Below are 20303 nucleotides of genomic sequence, written 5' to 3' on the forward strand. Positions count from 1 at the left end.
AGACGAGTACCAATGTGTTCAGCAGGTGATTGCCCGATGAATTGAGTCTCTCTGATTATAACAAGGTCAAGCACGGCTGAGGAGACAACGCCTCGAGGTCAATGCGGCAGGTTCGACGAAAGTCAGCACCATCATGCAATCCACAGCGCGACCTCCGTGGCGTTGCCCTCGCACGGACAAATTATACTGAAAACCAGAGGGAAGAGAAAATGTAACAACTCTTGGATTGGCGCTTGAATTTATCATATGTACAGCCCCAGATCCGCAAGGCTGCCAAACCGTCTAACCCCTTCTTAGGGTAGAAATACACCATAAAGAAACAACACACAGCAGCTCAGCGAGGAAAGGTTCAGATGATAGTATTACCCATATCTACCCAAAAAGTCTCTGGGACCGATGGTTTAGTACCAGGTCTTCTTGCCCTATAGAGAGGTCAGTATATGCATCAAAGTATGTGGGTTGTGCCTTTTCTCTGCATGAGAAAGGCAGTCGATGGGAAGAGCTTACCAGAACCATGCGGCACATGCCGTACATGGAAGCTATTCCAGTTAGTGTTGTGTCATGGCTGCGTTGTGTATCGGATGGGTCTGCTTACCAGCACCGAGAGTGTAGGTGGTGATCAGGTAGGGCCACATGATGTAACCGGAGCGGGAGGTCTGTATAGCAATTGAACGGTTAGATGTTTGTCGCGGGGTGTTGAGGACGTAGGAATCGAGTAGGGCCAAGACTGACCTTCCACCACTGGCGCTTGCCGTCGTGGTTCTGGAAGAGACGCTGGTAGTAGGGCACACGGTTCTCACGGAACACGAAGCTATGTGAACAAGAGCAGTCAGTATAGGTTGCGTAGTCAGGGCAAAACCACTCGTCCACGCAGGCACTCCCAATTGCAATTGGACCCCGAACGTCCGAGTAGGAAATTCGGTGGTCGCACTCTCGAGATCGGGTTTGTGCGGAGAGAGCGTAGACGGCGGATCGAAGGAGACACGTACCCAGCCATGCGAGAGCTAGTAGCGCGGAACATTTTCGCGGTTGTGAGGGGGAAGGAGCGGGGATTGGAGGTCAACGAGGGCGTGATGGTGCCGACGAAGTTGGCCCGGAATGAGCTGGGATGTTGCATCACGTGCTGTCACCTGATCGAATCAGATGTTGTCTCTGGTCATCACCCCAAACGGGTATAGTGGCAGAAAAGTACCACGCGTATCGACTTTCGAACTGATAGCACTAGCACTTTCGGATTGACGTCGGGAGCTAGGATGTTTGACGTCGAGTTTTTGCTTGCCCGACCTTCTTTCGTTCATCACTCATGCGCCCGGCGCTTCTGCGACTGTTGAAGAGGCCGTCCGCCGTCTCGATCCTTGACACCCTCACAGCTACCCCGATCGGAATTGAGCAATTGGACTCGAAGTACAAGTGTTTGAGATGCAATTCACAGAGCACCAAGCATAGGAAATCAGACGAAGCTACGAATCGCCCGACACAAACCACACTCGACGATACATGCCGAGGGAAACGGCCATTCAGCTTTCCCATTTACGATATCGAGGAAACCAGTGAACAGCCAGCTTCTGAGCAGTCACATGTTGCGGAGAGCCAGAAACACTCAGGGCGCACCAAATGCCCCATTAAACTCTTAGCGCTTCGACCGGACAAGCTTGAGTTTGAATCGGACGTCGGACACCTCAACAACATTGGAACGCGGTTAGTGGATGGATTAGATCACCGATCTAATTTGGACTTATGGGAGGAACTTCTTCGGTATCGTCAACGTCATTACGGTGACAATGGCACAATTGATATATGGCAGGGACTGACTGTCCGCGCGGACGGAGTCCGGCTTCCGGTTGTGGGGGAACAGGCGGATTTTTTCTGGCGGAGCTTTGTGGACTTGGGCCTGAGGCGTGAGGTGTTCCTTACGGATGTACTTCAATACGCCACTGGACTCCTCGAGAAACATGACAGTCGGTGGCCGGAGCTCTACGAACGCATTGTGGGAGGACTTCTGGAACAGGGTATGCCGAACCGCGCGGTCGAATGGCACAAAAAGCTTCAGAGTGCTCGACTTGCCACACCGGCCGATACAATACGGATATTACCATCGGCGCTTCATCAATCGTCTCTTCCGGCTGGCACGGAATGGATGATTTCAAACAACTCTGAGGGGTCGTCCTTATCGCCAGGGTTGAAAGCGTTCCAGGCTATGTGCTCCACGCTGCCGGATCATCATATCTATGGGCCTGCTATTGCTATGCTTGTGCAAAAAGGCTTCGGCGAGTCGGCGATCCCCATGCATCAGTTCCTCACGCAACGTGAGGACCATCCACAAACTCTCGCCGACATACGGCCACTCTTGGAATATGTTGAAAAATTCGGACTTCGGAAAGAATTCAACAAGCTTCGTGGTTATGTCAAGAAGCGATTTGACCCTGAAGCCACGGTTGACCAATCCACTACGCCCCAAATAGCCCAGCAGGCCCAGAAAGGCCCACAAGACGAGAAGCCATTCAAAGACGACCTGGGCGCTAAGCTGTTCGCTACGCGGGCCCTCAACTTCGATATGGTTGTGGGTGGTTTGAAAATGATTGGGGTAGCAGAGATCGGCCCGCGGACACTACGTGAGATGGCTATCAGAGCACATGGTAACCAGGATCTCCTGGATAAGCTCAAAACCCTCAAGCAGTCAGGCATATCGGTGGGAAACACCGTGTTTTCGCGACTGGTTGAGAAGCTTGCCGCACAGAACCGCGACATTCTTCTCTCAGACATCTTGCGAAGCGACCAACACCCCGATGTGTTTGGAGACAAGCGTACCCAGGAGTCAATGTTGGTTTCTTACTACATGGCTCGCGATTGGCGACTATACAATATGACTCTGGCAGTCCTCACAGAGCTATACCCGGCCGCACCTGACCTTTCCGATATCCATTTTAGGAAGCATCTTGCAGCCTGGGAACTGGCTGCTGCGTCCAAATTTGTCGACGAGCTCGCCCTGCGGAACAGGACTTTGGGGGAGCAAAGTGTGGATTTCATGGCCGAGCAGGTCCTCACCCCTCGCCGAATGAACCACCGCCCACCACCAGGTCAACGCCTGACTGCCGTTCAAGAAGTGGTATTTATCTTCAAGATTCTCAAGCGTGTAGTCCCTGCCGGAGGCTATGTCAGTGCTGCTTTCTGGGTAGAGATCCTGAAGCGAATTGGCATGGCTGATGCCTGGGATGATTGGGATAAACTGCAACAACTTTGCCACTGGCTTGTACGCCAATACGCTGGTAACTCCGGAGAGACTATCCAGACGCCCGCTCTACCCGCACCTTCCGAAACTTCTGTGAAGACCCAGAGTCGCGACCGACGAATGCTGGACTTGGTCTTCACCCCACAGATGCAAGCCGCCATCGTCTCCTGGGGCTTCATGTTCCGAGTGCTCGACACGACTGCATCGAGATTCGCCATTCCCCACCCCTCAAAATCGGACAAAAAACTCATTCCTTGGGTCCGGGGCCTCATCTTACTCCGAGAGCTCGAAAAATTAGGCCTCCACCTTGACAAGAGATTGATTTCCCAGGCTGTTCGTCACCGTCTTGCCATGCTGTACAGTCATCATGTCCTTTCTGCTCGACGCATGAATCGTATGCTGCGGCGCCGGAATCCATACACTGTCCAGCAAGTGGTTCACGATGTGTTCGAGGCTTGGGGCGACCCTTCTCTCTTCGATGGAATGGAGCAGGATCTAGAGCGGCTGGTCAACCCACCACGATCAGCCCGATCGAGGCGGCGCGCTCCCGGTATACGCTTGTCGTTGAAAGGATTATGAGCCGTCCATATACACTAGCATTGTAATTGTAAATAGTAATACCCAATCCACCTGAGCATATCTATATCACACCCCGTATCATTTTGCAACCTTCGAGTTAGGGCTGCCATTACTAAGGTCGCCACCAAGAGACTAGAAAAGAGCCTTGACTACCGAGGCAACAAATTTTGCAGCCAAATGGACCCTCTTGAGTCTTGCGTAAGCGTCAGAAATAAAGAGGCGTGGAGGCGTGGAGTATGCCCAGGCCGACGGGCAGTGCACCGCAGATCATCTAAGAATAGTTGAGACGGCAACGCGGCCTTTTGGGCTGTTAGTAAACATTCTTTATTATCTCTGAGTTCACCTGTAGAATACATTTACCCCAAAATTTGTACTTGAATATTGTGACACCTTGGAAAATGCGAGTGTTCAACTTCCTGCCCTTGCTGCCTGCAGTGCTGGCGAATCCGCTGGCCAAGCGCACTACAGCCTGCAACAACTCCCCGGACCTCTGCTCCAAATCCTACGGCGAGATCACCCACCTCGGTGCCCACGACAGTCCTTTCCTCCGCGACTCAAGTACCAGTAACTCGATCGCCGGAAATCAGTACTTCGACACCCCAACACAACTATCAGCCGGTGTCCGTCTCGTCACCGCACAAGTCCACAAAAGCAACTCACAATGGCGTCTCTGCCACTCCTCCTGTTCCTTGCTGGACGCAGGACTCCTCAGCGATTGGCTGAAGAAAATCAAGTCATGGCTCGATGATAACCCCAACGAAGGTAAGTTTCCCCGAACTACACCCGCAAAGCACAAAACCTAACCAAGTTCAGTCGTCACAATCCTCCTAGTCAACTCAGATGACGCATCAGCCTCCGAACTCAACACGGAATTCACAACTGCAAACATCACAGACTATGCCTACGAACCGACGTCTCAGAACTCCGCCCCGACAACCTGGCCCACCCTCCAAACCATGATTGACGACGACAAACGCCTCGTCGTCTTCGTCGCCTCCATCACCACCAGCGAGAGCTACCCCTATCTCATGGACGAATTCACCTTCCTCTGGGAGAATCCATACGATACAAGCTCCGCTTCCAACTTCTCCTGCGAAGCGGACAGACCCTCCGCATACTCTGGCAACGCGGCCTCCGCCAACGCCGCCAACCTCCTCCCCCTCATGAACCACTTCCTGTACTCGTCCGATCTCGCCAAGTTCGACATCGAATACCCGAACGCGAGCTACATCGGCACGACGAACGCTGCCTCTGGCGGCACCGGTAACCTGGGTGACACTGCGACGACCTGTAAGCAGGAGTGGAGCGGGCGCCAGCCGGCGTTCGTCCTGGTTGATTTCTTCAACCGGGGTCCTGCGATCGATACGGTGGACAGTTTGAATAATGTGACTGATCCTGTGGGTCGCAAGTCTGTGGCTGAGGCTTCGACCAATAGTGCGTCTTCGAGCAGCAGTGTCTTCAAGGGGCTTGTTGAGTTGGCGGACTCGGCGAGAGCTGGGTCTACTGTTACGATGGGCAACTGGATTTGGGCCGGTGGGAACTGGGGTAATCTCCTTGGCGGAGGAATTTCGTTCTGATTGTGTTTATTAGTTTTATTCTTGGATATGTTTGTTTATTTCGGTTTAGCGGTTCTTGGGCGAAGCATGTCAATATCGGACATAGCGGGGACAGCATTGGGCGTTTTGGTTTACAGGAATCATATAGTATTACGAATGCACCAATACACATCAATTATGAAGTCACAGTGGGATCTTATTGTCTCAAAGTCTCGCACTAATCCTTAGCCAGTAGCTCGCGCACCTTACTCACCTTATCTTCGAAGGATTGCACCTTATCAGTTCTACAGCCAGCGCATCAGCGAATCAGCAGTCAAAGCAAAGGGACAGATGCAGTAGCTCACCTCGAGCCAACTCGGATATCAGTCTGAATCCGAACGATCCCTTGGCGATGAAGAATGGTATGCGCCTGCCCGATAACCTGATGAACCCGGTCCCAAGGCCCTTCTATAAACGGTATTAGCGTCGCACAACTCTCAGACAGTATTTCAGTTCCGATGAGAACATGTTTCACGCGAAAAAAGCGGGGGGATACGCACCGATGGTGGTGCCCGCGGAATGCATGACATACTCCAAGCCGCAGGTTGCGATCAGCCGCTGGACGTCGGCGATCTGGTCTGAGACTGAGGGCGACGAGGTGCCGATCTGCGCGGTCAGTGGGAGTTTCAAACAGCATGGAGTTTATGTATAAGGTAAGGGGGGGGCTGTTGACGTACGGGGATGAGACAGAAGTCGGCGACGCAATGGGCGGGGGTGGGGATCTCAGCCATGGCGGGCTAAAGCACAAAGTTACGAGGTGGGCGAAGTTCAAGGTTAATACTCCGTAGTTGGATGCGTATAGTTGGAAACCGAGGTACGGTTGAGATGCCAGGAGTAGTCAGGGGAGTAGAGGGTTAGAGCTGAAAGGTGAAATTGCAGCTAACAGGGAAGTTGTCAGCCATTTCCGCAGGGCTGAAACCTCTCTCTTCTTCTGTTCACCTTCCACTCTGAACACCATTTGAGGCCGTTTGACATCACCCGATAGAGATCACCGACCCTCGAGCCTCTGATCTCACATTTTATGCACCTCTCGTTGCTGAGGTGGCCGGTCTCCGCTGACCGCCTCTGATAGATAAATGGGCGTGTCGTGTACTTTGGGATTTGGGAACTTGCAATCCTGAATTTTCTGGGATTTTCTCGGAGATTTCCTCTGATAACCAGTGAGAACCGGCGCACAACTGTGAGAAACTGTGCCAGATGAACTGGTGATCGGCTCTAGGGGTACGCCACTGGTCGATTGAGCCCCCACCCGCGGACTAAACCCTGCACGCATTTTCCCCCGGGTTTTGTCTGGGACCTGATTCCGGGGTTCTTTCGAGTTCTTTGACTTCTTTGTCTTCCTTTCGCCTCGAATTCTCCTGGATATTTCCAGTCTCCTGTCCTTTGTCCCCTCTGACACTCGACAAGCCCATTTACACCTCGATTTCCGCCTCCAGCGAGGCGTGGACGAGTGTGATTCGCCACAAGCTAAACCCGGTTTAGCCCCCTCAGGAATTTAAGCTCACTGAATGCATGCACATCAGATCCCAGGAGCTTATCCCACACCCAATCGAAGATCCTCTAAAGAGGCTGTTTAGAAATAGCAGCCACGTCATGACAAAGATCGACCACGTATCCAACTTCATCCCAACGGATGACCAAGCCCAGTCTCCTTGAACTCCCCGCGGGAGTTCAGCTCATCTACCTCGCCGAGGGCGGGGCAAACGTGATCTACCGTTTCGTAAATACCAACGAGATCCTCCCACCCCAACTGCAAGGCAAACTCCTCCGACTCCGCAAACAAACTGCCGCAGACATCACCTATAAGGAGATCGCCCGCAACTTCGATACCATTATCCGCCCCCTTTTCAAACCAGACGAACTAGTGGACCAGACTCTCATCCGCCTCCCGGAAAGTCTTCTCGCACGACGCAACGAGCAGCTTCGCGCCGCAGAGCGTAATGGACAGCGCCCTAAAAAGCGTCATGGCACTTACCTCTGTTTGAGCGAGCCTTTCGGTTTGCTTGTCACTGACATGACCGCCGATAAGGGATCCACTCTCGCGGAGCTCAAGCCGAAATGGTTGAATCAGTCACCCTCGGCACCACCAACGGCACATAGATGTCGTACCTGTGCACTTCGGGAGATGAAAAACCACATATCATTACTACCAGCTAAGGAGCAGAGATCTTTCTGCCCGCTGGATCTTGTCTCTGAACAGTATGAAAGTGTTTTGCGAGCCACGGGCCTGATCCAAGGATGTACAGACCGGTCGCGCCTCGCTCATATCCTATTTCGTAATCCGACGCTATTGCGATTACAGTCTTTACAGAAGACCGAGAGGGAAGTTGGATTGTTAGGACCCCTGGCTCAGTCAAAGGAGATGTCACTCGCCATGACGTTGCGAGATTGCACCATGTTCGTCAAAGTAGGTACACCCAGCTACAACAAATAAGTCACACATGAAGCTGATGACAAACAGATCCCACATGACGAGGGATCACCAGTTGAGATCCGTCTTGGTGATCTAGATTTGAAAACGGGGGCCGGTGGAAAAGCTGGGTACTGGAGAGATCTCGAGGCTCAACTCATTGAGCAGGATTGGTATCGAGGATCGACTTGTGGTCATGACTCAAGTGAGTGCGCTTTACATTTACAGCGGTCTCTCCCGCGCCCAGCTTGATCCTTGTGTGTGCATGTGAGCTCGTCTCTTGTGCTTTTGCTCGCTGCGGTCGACTTTCACTTTGCGATTTTCGTGTTGTTCGTTTACTTGTATATTATGATATAATTTCTTGGGTGGAACTTTGATTTTCTTTGTGTTCTCTTTGTTTGGCTTTGCTTTCGGTGGTCTTTTGTCTTTTTCGTCGATTTTTCAAATTCTTCCAAGGTTATGTTGGACACTGCATTAATACGAGGTAGTAGATACGTTCACTGCATAATCGAAACCATTTTCAATTCTATCTACGTTCATGTGAGGCTTCGAGGGACATTGAAATCTGCGGACAAACAAGTAAAGCACAAATCACACATCCGGAATATACAAGATCGCTTTCCTTCCAACATCCACCATCTGTCGTTCATGTTCATCAACCAGTTCATTTCACATGTTCACTCAGAATGATCCTCCGAAAGCGCTCCCTTCAGGCGATGGCATTCCATTTACCATACCCCCAGGCCCGGCACCAGGGGTTGCAGAGGAGCTCGGCGTGGCGGACTGCATTTTGCGAAGAGTGGGAACAGGCGTAGTTGGACCACGCGTCGAAGGCGCAAGAGTCGGGCTCTGAGTGCTCTGCGAGCTCGCGATACCGCTCATAGGTGATTGTGCGAGGGTTGTGGTTCCCAAAGCGAGCATGGAAGCGAGAAGGAAGTGGAATTGCATGATTGAATGAGTTTTGTTGGTTGTGTTGGTTGTCTTTCTGAGTGGAATATATTGGAGGATTAAACAGGAAGAGATTGTGACGGTGGATTCAATTGTGCAGCATGTATTTAAATATGAACAAGTGGCTAATGGTTAGGAGTATAAATACTTATATGAGCAGGGTCATGGGCATGAGGTCAGAATCATAGATCACATCGGCTGAAACGGGAAGGGTGTGATGATCTTCAACATTGAAGCTTCCCCTTGACGATCATTCAGGGATTCGATGTCAGATGTGCGTCAGTTTGCATCTAGCCGCTGTGATGGACTTTCTTATAGGCTGCAAGGGTAGTGAATGAATCTGATTTGTGTTGGCATTGGCGCAGGGGTGACGACTTTGGTTAAGCGCGAGTAGATCATCACCTTGCGTATCTGGTGATGAAGATCTTGTTTGCTTCGTTGTCAGTTTCTTGATTTCTGCAAATTCTTTGTCATTTAAAACCCGATGAGCTAAGTTGTGTACGATAGATCAGATTCGGGGTGAAAGAGTCTTAGCTTGACACCCTTTGTCGCCACGACGATGTCGCTGGAGTGTATCAGTGAGGTCTCCATTTCTGCAAAACGATGGAGTAAACCTTTTTCTGCTAGATTTGTTTGCATCGAGGGCGCGGAGCTCAAAAATTCTGATCTGTAGGAGTTATAAAAGCCACAGAGCCAGCTCAACGTTGGAACTTCTCACCATCTCAGGGCGAAAGTGAAGCGGAAGTTTCACAGCCTTCTCCTACCCGCTGCATCTGTTTTGATGGGGTTGAGGAGCCCTAAAGCTATCGAGATGGTGTCCTATAGGGTCCATGGACTTCCCTTGTTAATATCGGTCTACATCTCGAAGTATGCATAAACATTTTCGGAATAATATCCTACGGTTCCTCTTTTGGCAGTGGGGAGATCTACAAGAAAGTTGGCCAACACGAGCATGGTAGTCTCTGCAAAGATTTTCCTGTTGCCTTACAACAGGATAAGACCAGCCTTTGAGCATGGCTGGAACAGGTAGCCCTTTGTTTCACGCTGAGTCTAGAGGCGGAGTCTACCACTGTAGCAAAGTAATGGTCAAAGCGGGCGCTTCCGATCCGTAAAGAAACAGTCAAAGTACATACTTGTTGCCCTGTTGGCTTGGACATCAAAAGACAAAACCAACATAGAAAGTTGGAAAGTTGGCATTTGTGAGGTTGTTCAGCCTCAAATACGCCCCGGAAGTATCAACCAGGTAATTACTACGCGCCGTTGGTCTGTGGCGGCTGTGCAAGTACTTCTGTGACACATGAAGGCTTTGAAAATTTTAATATAAAGGTACCAAGACATCGCTGGCTTATTGTGCTGTGTTCCTACAATCAAGCACAGCCTCGCGAACAGCCCTGTGAAGTGCAGCCTGGCGGAGATCAAAACCACCCCACTTTCCCGCAACTTCACTTTTCAGGTCCACAAAGCAACATACAAACAAATATGGATCCACCTCCTAATCCCAGAGTCGGAGTCGCAGTTTTCGTGCTCAACTCCGAGGGCAAATTTATTGTCGGAAAGAGAAAGGGAAGCCATGGCGCTGGTACGTGGTCGGCCTGGGGGTTGTGGCGCGAGCTAACGGCATGCAGGTACTTGGGCTCTACCGGGCGGCCACCTGGAATATGGTGAATCTTGGGAGACATGTGCAGAGCGTGAGACGCTTGAAGAGACAAATTTGAAGATTGGAGATGTGCGATATTTGACGGCTACAAATGAGGTATTTGAGGCGGAACGCAAGCACTATATTACCATTTTCATGGGGAGTGTCTGTGAACAAGGGGCTCAGCCAGAAGTAAGTCTGATCTGTTTTTAGTTCATTTTTTGAGCCTTTTGTCTTTCGCGCTTTTTTGTTCTTCAAGTCTATTGGCTAACACACGGTCAGATCTTGGAGCCCGAGAAGTGTGAAGCATGGGAATGGGTCTCTTGGGAGGAGCTGACGACGTTCGGAAAAGCTGGTGGTCAATTTGAGAGCAGAGAGTTGTTCAAGCCGATCTCCAGTTTATTCAAGCAGCGTCCTGACTTTCGCGTGTGAAGTACTGCCCTGGATGTTTGATGAAGCAGTTAAAATATTCAAAAGCAGTAAAAATGTCAAATTTGCTTCGCAAAACATTCGAACTGTTCATTCGTATATCACATTAGACACATATGAGAATATAGATTCACTGGGGCTTTCGAAACGGTACCTAGGTAGCCTCAAAATCAACCAAAAATGCATGAAAGGACTCAGGCCTCACTAGGCTGCGAGTCGCCAGCCTTCGACTTGTTACCCCAGTCCCCCATGCGAACAGCCACCACCTTATCTCTTTGGACCTTCCTCTGATATCTTGTCCATAAGACAAACATCGCAACAGCAGCCAGTGCCGCACCAACAACGCAACCGACAACGATACCCGCGATTTGACCTCCGGACAATCCACTAGACGAGGATGACCCCGAGGAGCCAGACAAGCCCGATGTCGCTGAGCTGGTGCTCGAGCTTGAGGTCGAGGTTGAAGTCGTAGACTCTGACACGTTGAAGCAGAGCACATTGGTGGTGAACGAGGCTAGCGGGACATAAGTAATATCCGCACACGCATAGAAAGTGCTATTCTTATCCGTGTCAAATGTAGAAAGATACGAGAGTTGAAGAGTGGCGTTCGAGCCGGAGGTTATGTTCGATGCTGGATTGGGAACGGCATAGCATTCGTGGCCGGGATCTAGGTCGGGGAAATTTGACGAAGAGACCAGCGTAGTGAAATCGCGATTCGATGTTGGATCTGTGCTGTCAGTAATGCGTAGACAGGGCATAGGGACTACTCACCGTTATTGTAGGAGATGGCGAGATTCACATTGTATGACTCGTCTTGGAGTACCAGAGAGACCTCACCGTTGGCTATAAATGTGAGCACTTGATATCATAGGTATGAGAAAAAATGAAAGCCTCACTCAGTGGAAACTCTGTGCGATTTGTCACTCCTGCGGAGGAACCACAGGGCGCGGTGTTATCTTGAGCAGCGCCCCATGCTCGATCTGGGGGCCAGAGAAAAGCGGCTGGCCCCATGTCTGAGGCTCCTCTCACTTGGGAGCCATAGAGAGTGACCAGAGCAAGCAAGGTTGAATAGGGCTGCATCTTCTCTGTTTGGCCGTTTCTGGGAAGAAGCAACTGCAAGAGCCTAGTCCCAAATATTGGAGAAATTTTGGTAGTATAGAGTACTCGGTGGAATATTGACGATCGGCAGATACGTGCATTTATAAGTCGTCTAGATCAAACATCTTACCCGGAGAGACGACTTTCTAGCGATGACAGGCCATGTCGGCATCACTTGCCGAATCCATAGACTTGCACGAAGTGGAACCCAAGCGGATCCTGTGGATGGACTCGCTTGCGAGGAAACATCTGGGCATTTCGATGTCAATGAAAACCCTTTGAATGGCATGTGATACACATCGGCGGGTTTGTGCCAGGGTGGGAAGCCAAATGGATGCAACGGTCCAACCAGTCAGATGGGAACCACCGGCACAAAGAGTCAAACTTGATTTAATGAGGTATAGGGTGAAGTGAAAGACGGAACTTGGCCTGCACTGCAACGCTGCAAGAGTAGAGTGTCAAGCCGGAAGGCCATTCGCCGGGGTGATGAGATTAGATTGATAAGATCAAGGGTGGATGGACCCTCGCTTCGGATTTTCCCGAAAGCCAAGCGCTTCTCATTTCCGACCTCGGATTTCAATTCCCTTTTTGCTGTTTGACACGGTCGATATCCGCTTTTATTTGTCCCACGCGATTATCATGACCTGCAAACCCGAAGAACTAGTCTCGCCAACGGACATCGCCAGGAAACCGACCCGAGCAGCTTCACACAGGCGGACGTCGGCTTCACAGCGCCGAACCAAGTGGGGCAGTTCCATACTCTAAGGGACTTGGCAATATGGAATTGGCTCATGTGTACTTACATTGTACATTGTGGCTTACCGGCTCCGTGTGGCAAGATGTCGGAAGATAACCTTGAAAGCGACTTGTGTGCAGTACAGCGACTATAAATAAGCTCCGGGATGAATGACACTAGGAGATTTCATCTCTGCAACCGGCTTCTTGTTATCCCTCCTCTTAATTGCGTTTTACGTGAATATGCGTCTTTCATTCGCCGGAAAAGCAGCTTTCGCTGTATTCGTCTCATCGGCCGCCGCCCTACAATTGCCCGGACTCTCCTCGCTGCTTAAGCGCGAAGATATTGAACCAGGATCGCCTCTCTACAATTGTCACGCTGCATGCGGTCAGTCATAACACATTCTGCAATACAGAAATACTTCTCCTTCAAACGTGCCACTGACCCATCAGGATACAAACAGGCGAGGTGATCTTGATCTCTGAAGCAGGCAACTACTGCTCAAACTCAACCTTCACTACCGACCTGGACTCATGTCTGAAATGCGCCCTGACATACAACATCTGGCAATACTACGGCGATAGCGTCAAGTCTGCAGCGACATCTTGCAGTGATGATGCCACTCCTAGCTCTTCCTCCGCTACCTCAGGCGCTGCATCGGCTGGTGCGGCCACTGCCACTGCTACAACCACAGGTGATACTTCTACAGTAACTGGATCCACATCCTCTAGCACTCCTTCTGGCACCACGTCATCGGTATGCTGCGAAAAAGATGATGTGATTCTGAACGCTAACGAATTACAGGGAGCCGCATCGGCAGCAACGGCAACTTCGGCGAGTGCGGCCTCCGCTTCGGCAAGTACAAATGCTGCGTCAGGGACTCAACAAAATGTCGTCTTCTCCATGCTGATGGGTGCTGCTGCTTGGGCCTTGATATAATGCTATCGCGATGCTCGATATTGCATAAATATTGATAATGCATGTGTCACTGGACTTATCATGCATAGTTTGACACCCTGTGTATAGGATTAGTCAAGTCGACACATCGAATGAAGAGAGTACTCACTCAATTAGATTCCCATCAGGATCCCTGACATAAACGCTTCGGATTTTTCCAACTGCTCCCGTTCTCTCCACTACTTGAGCCCCTTCAAGGATCTGGGATAATTAGGACTTTTCGGTATCAGGACACCCTGCTTCCTGTCAACATACCTCAATTCGAGCATCTTGAAACGCCTGCAGAACTGTTTCCACATCCTCATCAGTCAGGAAACATAGATCAGCGCTACCCGGTTGAACGTCCTGGGCTTTGGGCTCGAACTCTTTGCCCGACTGGTGAAGATTTATTTTTTGAGAGCCAAAAATCAGCGCATGTCTAGAGATATTTAGCCCCTTGCTCTATGTTAAAGTTTGAAGCCCAAAAAAGAGGGGTCACCTTTGCACACTCTGGTTCGCCGGCGAAGTAAAGACTTCGTGGCGCATCCCGAGGTAGGTAGTGTACCAAGCAACGGTCTTGGGAATGTTGCGGACGGTGAGGACCAAATGGTCTAAAGATTTGACGGCAAATTTCTTGGCCATGATGATGCAACAGCTGATGTTTGGAATGGAAGGAAAATCAGTCTACAATTACGGAGTAAAGTGTGTTGAAGTTCCCACAATCACACTGAGTCATCATCCGATAAAGGCGATTAAGTGGAAGTAACCGAGGCTATGGTTTGACTACAAGTATAAACACTTGCAACTACTTTGTTCAAGCAAAACAACTGCCTCACACTTGGGCAATTCGAGGGCGCCGACGGCAACTGGATCAGAATCAATCAGAATGTCCAAAGAAACCCACCGCAAGAAACAGCCACTGGTGATTTACGACTGAGCCCCCACCGGGGCGGCCCCCTCATCTAGAAGCAATTGTAGCCTCACTTATCTTTCTTGGCAAAGTGTGGCTCAGTCCTCCATGATATCATGCGATATTGGTTGGAATAAATGCCGCACGGGCACAGTTAGCGCGAAATTCCCCGGTATAAAGAGTCAAGTAGCCACAGGATGAGCCCAGATGTCACTGATACGCTCACCATGTCGTACACTTCCTACTCCGATGCTCGCATGTCCTTCGCAACCTCATCTAAACCTCGAAAAACACTCCGATCTCCGGACCGGGACATCGCATTCCGAAACCAATACATCGCCCGCAGTAAAACGACTCTCGTTCTCCGCCCATACGGCAGTGCCCAATCAGCCGTCGCGTATAAAATCACTGAGGAAGACGGCACCCCGCAGTTCACCATCACCGGTCGCAAATACAGTGACAGATCCTGTCGGGAGTTCCGAGATTCCTCGGGTCTACCGCTCTTTGAACTGCATCGCAAGTGGTATCGCTCGAACAGTTGGTCGGTTAGTTTACCGGGATGCGATGATGCGACGATCGCGACTGGATCTCCGCGCTGGACGCTGGGGAGGACTTCGCTCGGGGACTTTAATCTTTCCTTTGAGAATGCGGCTGCGTTTGATGGGAAGAGGCAGGAGGAGAAGGATCTTACGTTAAATATTGAGAGGCATGGGAATGCGTTAGCGCTTTTCGATATCGTTGATGGAGATCGGAAGGTGGCTGAAGTCAAGGAGAGCATTCATCATAATGAAAAGTTGAATTTGATGGGTTCTAAGGCGGGATATAGACCTGCTTTGGATGTGATTGTAATGCCTGGTGTTGATATCTCGCTGGTGAGTTAATATTGGAAGTCTGTTCGTACAATTTGGCTAACTAGTTCAGGTTGCAACAGTTGCAGTGATTGTGTCGGACTGGGTGTTTGGGTCAAGTTAATATTGGGATTGCCCCAAATGCGTGCAAATCCAATCTTTAGGCGTGTATAAGCATATCAAGCAATTGCCAAGGGGTCCCGGCTCTGTTCCTGGCTTGGCGGGTGCATCTTTAGGATAGGCCGTTGAGATAATTTTCGCTCATAGTTCAATCAAGTTCACTCTTGCAAAGTATTGATAGAAAATGAACCAGTTTCTATAGCATCAAGAGTCGTGAGGTGAGAGTTACTTCCAGGTCCAGCTGTTGCGCACACACTCAGTATGTTGATTCGCCTTATCAAAATATCTGCTGTCTATTACATCTTGAACTCTGAGCAGTTAAAACGTGCCGAAATGATAGACATGGCACTTTATGAGATACCTATAGGGGGCCTGGATACTATGCCGCTCAATGTCTAAATCATTTGATAGTTCCTTAAAAGGGTTAGGAGCTTTGCGGTGATCCAAATAGCGTCGAGAAGGTGGTCTATATCACTCCAACATCTTTCCGTCATCTTTTAGTTGTTATGTAGCCGTCATTTAATCGTCCCATTCTGTTTACACAGAGATATATCAATTTATATGATGAAATTTTAGGATGTTTCCTTTCAAAACTCTCATTCAATTCGCTCAAGCTCATTTACATCAACAAATGCTATCTAATTCCCTGGATTCATAGGCCCATTGTCTAAAAATCGTCTAGGCAATGGCCTTATGTTGATATGGCCTGGCATTCAGTGTGGTTGCCCAGCCATCTTATCAACACTTCTCTAAAATTTTTCAGCCATTTTCACGTTACTTCGCCGTCACTTGGCTGCCACTGAGTCGTCCATTCATCGTCACTTGGTCGTTATATCTATCAAACTTTGGTTGTGTATTTGTAGGATCGTACCTACTTCGTGCAAGCGAAGCACTAAGAGATCTTAATGAAAAGCACAACCATGAAAACCTCTTCTGTCATTGAGTTCACCTCAGTTGGCCGTTACTTTCATGTCACTTAGTCGTTACTAAAGCGTCACGTTCAGTCTATACAAGAACTTTGCTGATATCAGACGCAAGAAATAAGAATACAACATCCATACATAGACATGGAAATCGTGTCTTGCGGGAATACGAATACGAATAATAACAATATAAATGCGTTTGGTTGTAGTAGTCATATCTCAACCTTGTAATCTCCTTGTGGCCCCGGCGATGGGGGTCAGGTGTGCACACTTTGGGAAGGCGCCTTGGTGAGTTCTCACACAAGGCATGTTTGCACACACCTTTCAATCTTCTCCATCTTTCAACCTTCCCCATCTTTCCAGCGTCACTCATATTTCTTACATCGCTGCAAAATGGCACCTAAACAAAGCTCAGTTCCAAATGCCTCTGGCCAAGGCGCCCGCCGGCGCCACTATGGGCCAGGACAGCAACAGCTCCGGGCGGATCGCCGCGTAAGTGAATCAAGACCCCAGGAGGAGCCTGAGGGCACCAAACGCATATTTCTCTGGAGTTAGCTAACGTCAAGTCCAGCGAGCGCGACAGGCCCGGGTTAGGGCCGAGATGGCCGCTGAGCAAGCCGCCCAGCAATCGGCGAATGAGCCCGCCCAGGAGCCGGTGACGGCCCCAGTCCAGGGTTCCGGCGAGATCGCCACCGCAGGGTCCCAGGCCGCTACCAGAGTAAGACTTACCCCTAGCTCTCTTCTTTGCATGGTGCTTGAGGTTCTCGGGTCAACAGAAATGGGTTTCAAGTGCTGACTATGCTTCAAATAGCTCGCCGCGATTGCCGCCGCCCCGAACCCATTTGACGCCGTTGTAGCGGCCACCATCGAACAACGTGGACCCGCTGGACAGCCCACCCTCGCTGACCTTCTGGGCAGCCCTGGCCTTGAGGAGCGTCAGGGAGCTGTCCAGCGGCCCACCAGCGGGGGATCCACCGCCACCTCGCCCGTCTTGCCCCAGCAGGTGGTCCCAGACCGCCCGGGCTTCGAGGTCAGGTTTGTGGAGGGGGTTCCATATTGGTTCCCCGCTCCTGAGAGTAAGTTGTGGCTCTTGAGCCCCGGGGCCCATCTGGAGCCTTTCAACTCGCATTCAAAGAGAAGTTGTGCTGACAAGTGTTTCTACCAGCCCGCCTGTCATAAAGGATGTTTCATCCTCTCTGGACGTTGTCTCCTCGGGCACAAGAAGCAAAGTTGCCCCAATTGAATTCTCTCCTCTCAAGCGGCTTTTCGTTATTCTCACGCATCTTGTTACCGTGCCCCTTAGCCATAGCTTAGGCAGGTCACAATATGATCATCTTTGCCTCCCTTGCGCTTCCAGTGTAACAATTTACATTGACATGATATTCCGAGATTCTCGCTGTTACGGCAGCACTGGAGGTAGTATTCGGATTCATGACCACCACGACTGTAAACATGCTAAGAGCTGGGAAAATTGATTAGAGTCGCATACGCCACTTTCTAATGACTTTGAAAAGACAATGAGTTTGACCTTTCAAAAGCGTTACCAAGATCTCAGAATAAAGCCTCCGCTCTAGCCCGCGGAACACATTGTCTGTAATTATATGCAAGTACTCGGAAATACCCACTCCCAGCCCGAGAACGTATACGACGGACGATGATGTCATCGACTGAAAACAGTGAAAACAAGTTGAACGTAGGGCCGCTGCCCTATCGCCTAAGCAAGGGAGACCCGTATAAAATATCTGATTTGAGTTATCACCGTCACTTGTTCAGGAACCACGCGAAACTCGTCAAATTTCGAAAAAATGCCTTCGATCTGACTGTTTTGATCCCTACGTTCCTGGATTGAATAAAATCAAATCGCCTTGATAAAACCTCTGTCGAAACATTTTTTCAAGAATGATTCCCGACCGGAGTACTCTACTAATCGCAGACATGTTTTCATATGATTAATGTTCTCGGTCTTCTCAATGTTGATATCAGAATACGAAGCCATTCAGAGATTGAGGATTATTCTTCCGACCCCACCGGCGGGATTATTCCGACTGGTTCAGGTACGTCTTCACTTCACTTTACTTTCACCCCCTACCCTCTCTGGCATACGGTGATGCTATTTTATCCGTACCTTACCTTTCATGGTGAAATTGATACCTTATATGTTTCAAGACGGGTCTCTGAGTCTGCCAAAAAAAATTCACACTTTTATCCTCACTTGCATTTTCCTGAATGGAGAGCTAACTTGATTCAAGATTTCAGATTATGAGAGAATACGTACTTTGACGGCTTTGAGCGATAATATAGTAACAGAAACAATGTTTAATCAAAATATATTCAGTATTCATGAATGTCCTAACCATCAAATAATGTTCCCGGGCTTTATTATCTGACGAACTGTGTAAGCTGGTAATCAAAAGTATCACGACTCGATGTAACGACCGGAGACTTTGAAATGAGCCGCTGCTGTGGGCCGCGAAACAACTTTGATAAGACCATCGGTTGAATTGTACCCTGTAATAAGTTGAGATTCTGTAATCACTCGATCCATACCTCTGCAAATTGCTGGATTAAAGGCTTGACTGCCAGGAGCGGAGTAAGCATGAAGCACCCCTGTCTGCCTATTCGGGCATGTCCCCTGGCGATCAAGCGCTGCACCTTCACTTGTGTAAGACGGAATCGGAGTGAGTACTTCCGGCTTCACGTAGTAGTACGGTATCTCCAGCCAAAAATAAATAAATTCATATGACAAGAAGCCGCAGGAAAGCCTCGAATGCTTTTCAAAAACGCTGCCTTGAATTTGATTGAGGGCCCTGAAGGACCTGCTCATGAAAGTTCCCCTGGGGTGAAAGAACCACAAATCTGTCAGCCTCATTTAGCCATCACGTGTCCCCTGGTGTGGCTTGTGGCTGGCGAGGAGCAACATATTATTCTTGGCATATTCATGGAATTGATACATCTTTTTAATCTCTCGCTCACTACGGAGTATTCCTTACTTGCACAGCTCGCAAAAGTCAAAAAGATTCCCCTGAACTAGTAAAGATTCCGCCCCCTTTCCAAACATCTCTATCCATCGGCTGACTTGGAATGTTACCCCCTTTAGCCGCCGGGACATGTCTACCTTCGAACCAGTGCACTTTGTGCCTGCTATTCGTCGACCACAGATTTTGAAATTACCGGTGCAGCGCATCCTCGCCGTTGCACATGAAAAGATTGATGGCCCCACAAATCACTGGTGTATTTACCTCTCGACGTCCGATGACACCTCAATTCGAGTTGATTGTCAGCCAAGTCACAGCGTGCCAAGCACTGTGATTCGAGGAGGCTCCAAAGCTAACCTGGTTATATCTGAATTATCATCTGCAACGTCGCCCGATACTCAAACCCGATTTGTCATCGATGTCGTTCCTGGTATATCTGTTGAGAAGATCATGGATGTAATCGTGGACAGCGGGAAGCACAAATACGAATTCGATGAGCAGGGGGTTGGATGCAGGTACTGGACAACTGATCTGATTGATCTCATTCATGAGCAGGGGATTACCACCAATGCATCACAAATTTTAGATGCGAAAGCTGGTATTCTAACGTTGTGGCCTGATGAGACGCCCCTGCCTCTTGATCAAGGGGCTTATTATCAGTGAATTGACTTTGAGAGCTATGCATTTCGATCTTATCAATTTGGCTCAACAGAACTCACCACTGCAAGTTCCACCTTCATTGCCGACGTAGTAGTCAATCTCGCTTCTTTTTCTGTTATCTTGTGGTCACTGAATCAACATTTCCAAACTTCAAACATCTCACTAGCAATCTGATTGATAATTGGTTGTCTTCAGCTACCATTAAACCCTGTACTTCACGACTAGGACCCTGTTTGTACTACAAATAAGATACGACCTGCAACATGCATCG

The 20303-nt window shown here is 49.6% G+C and overlaps 13 protein-coding genes across 13 annotated transcripts; 7 read left to right on the forward strand and 6 right to left on the reverse strand.

Annotated features, from left to right (window-relative positions):
* Positions 1-401: 401 nt before the first annotated feature.
* On the reverse strand, positions 402-1117 carry N7506_011950 (cytochrome c oxidase subunit 7; the record flags this gene model as incomplete). Its single annotated transcript, XM_056961241.1, has 5 exons — positions 402-422; positions 508-539; positions 596-656; positions 733-811; positions 990-1117. The coding sequence occupies 5 exons, from the start codon at positions 1115-1117 to the stop codon at positions 402-404; spliced, it is 321 nt and encodes a 106-aa protein (XP_056805775.1).
* A 186-nt stretch (positions 1118-1303) lies between these two features.
* N7506_011951 (uncharacterized protein) lies at positions 1304-3808 on the forward strand (the record flags this gene model as incomplete). Its single annotated transcript, XM_056961242.1, has 1 exon — positions 1304-3808. The coding sequence occupies one exon, from the start codon at positions 1304-1306 to the stop codon at positions 3806-3808; it is 2505 nt and encodes an 834-aa protein (XP_056805776.1).
* Positions 3809-4206: 398 nt separating this feature from the next.
* On the forward strand, positions 4207-5385 carry N7506_011952 (uncharacterized protein; the record flags this gene model as incomplete). Its single annotated transcript, XM_056961243.1, has 2 exons — positions 4207-4570; positions 4622-5385. The coding sequence occupies 2 exons, from the start codon at positions 4207-4209 to the stop codon at positions 5383-5385; spliced, it is 1128 nt and encodes a 375-aa protein (XP_056805777.1).
* A 196-nt stretch (positions 5386-5581) lies between these two features.
* On the reverse strand, positions 5582-6134 carry N7506_011953 (thiamine-binding protein; the record flags this gene model as incomplete). The annotated part of the gene is made up of 4 exons (XM_056961244.1): positions 5582-5648; positions 5709-5811; positions 5904-6009; positions 6081-6134. 4 exons carry the CDS (start codon positions 6132-6134, stop codon positions 5582-5584), a joined length of 330 nt encoding a protein of 109 aa, XP_056805778.1.
* A 902-nt stretch (positions 6135-7036) lies between these two features.
* Positions 7037-8065, forward strand: N7506_011954 (inositol-pentakisphosphate 2-kinase; the record flags this gene model as incomplete). The annotated part of the gene is made up of 2 exons (XM_056961245.1): positions 7037-7810; positions 7865-8065. The coding sequence occupies 2 exons, from the start codon at positions 7037-7039 to the stop codon at positions 8063-8065; spliced, it is 975 nt and encodes a 324-aa protein (XP_056805779.1).
* Positions 8066-8404: 339 nt separating this feature from the next.
* N7506_011955 (uncharacterized protein) lies at positions 8405-8761 on the reverse strand (the record flags this gene model as incomplete). Its single annotated transcript, XM_056961246.1, has 2 exons — positions 8405-8452; positions 8546-8761. The coding sequence occupies 2 exons, from the start codon at positions 8759-8761 to the stop codon at positions 8405-8407; spliced, it is 264 nt and encodes an 87-aa protein (XP_056805780.1).
* Positions 8762-10240: 1479 nt separating this feature from the next.
* On the forward strand, positions 10241-10829 carry N7506_011956 (nucleotide triphosphate diphosphatase NUDT15; the record flags this gene model as incomplete). Its single annotated transcript, XM_056961247.1, has 3 exons — positions 10241-10340; positions 10387-10589; positions 10680-10829. The coding sequence occupies 3 exons, from the start codon at positions 10241-10243 to the stop codon at positions 10827-10829; spliced, it is 453 nt and encodes a 150-aa protein (XP_056805781.1).
* A 191-nt stretch (positions 10830-11020) lies between these two features.
* Positions 11021-11906, reverse strand: N7506_011957 (copper acquisition factor BIM1-like domain-containing protein; the record flags this gene model as incomplete). Its single annotated transcript, XM_056961248.1, has 3 exons — positions 11021-11553; positions 11598-11669; positions 11723-11906. 3 exons carry the CDS (start codon positions 11904-11906, stop codon positions 11021-11023), a joined length of 789 nt encoding a protein of 262 aa, XP_056805782.1.
* Positions 11907-12902: 996 nt separating this feature from the next.
* N7506_011958 (uncharacterized protein) lies at positions 12903-13599 on the forward strand (the record flags this gene model as incomplete). The annotated part of the gene is made up of 3 exons (XM_056961249.1): positions 12903-13047; positions 13124-13416; positions 13465-13599. The coding sequence occupies 3 exons, from the start codon at positions 12903-12905 to the stop codon at positions 13597-13599; spliced, it is 573 nt and encodes a 190-aa protein (XP_056805783.1).
* Positions 13600-13657: 58 nt separating this feature from the next.
* Positions 13658-14238, reverse strand: N7506_011959 (VOC family protein; the record flags this gene model as incomplete). The annotated part of the gene is made up of 4 exons (XM_056961250.1): positions 13658-13676; positions 13727-13818; positions 13873-14035; positions 14096-14238. 4 exons carry the CDS (start codon positions 14236-14238, stop codon positions 13658-13660), a joined length of 417 nt encoding a protein of 138 aa, XP_056805784.1.
* Positions 14239-14733: 495 nt separating this feature from the next.
* On the forward strand, positions 14734-15478 carry N7506_011960 (uncharacterized protein; the record flags this gene model as incomplete). The annotated part of the gene is made up of 2 exons (XM_056961251.1): positions 14734-15378; positions 15428-15478. 2 exons carry the CDS (start codon positions 14734-14736, stop codon positions 15476-15478), a joined length of 696 nt encoding a protein of 231 aa, XP_056805785.1.
* A 1319-nt stretch (positions 15479-16797) lies between these two features.
* Positions 16798-17526, reverse strand: N7506_011961 (uncharacterized protein; the record flags this gene model as incomplete). The annotated part of the gene is made up of 2 exons (XM_056961252.1): positions 16798-17107; positions 17195-17526. 2 exons carry the CDS (start codon positions 17524-17526, stop codon positions 16798-16800), a joined length of 642 nt encoding a protein of 213 aa, XP_056805786.1.
* A 1978-nt stretch (positions 17527-19504) lies between these two features.
* Positions 19505-20035, forward strand: N7506_011962 (uncharacterized protein; the record flags this gene model as incomplete). The annotated part of the gene is made up of 1 exon (XM_056961253.1): positions 19505-20035. The coding sequence occupies one exon, from the start codon at positions 19505-19507 to the stop codon at positions 20033-20035; it is 531 nt and encodes a 176-aa protein (XP_056805787.1).
* Between the last annotated feature and the right edge of the window lie 268 nt (positions 20036-20303).

This window comes from Penicillium brevicompactum (genome assembly GCF_028827555.1).
Source record: "Penicillium brevicompactum strain IBT 35665 chromosome Unknown utg000009l_segment0_segment0, whole genome shotgun sequence".
In the NCBI taxonomy this organism is placed as follows: domain Eukaryota; kingdom Fungi; phylum Ascomycota; class Eurotiomycetes; order Eurotiales; family Aspergillaceae; genus Penicillium; species Penicillium brevicompactum.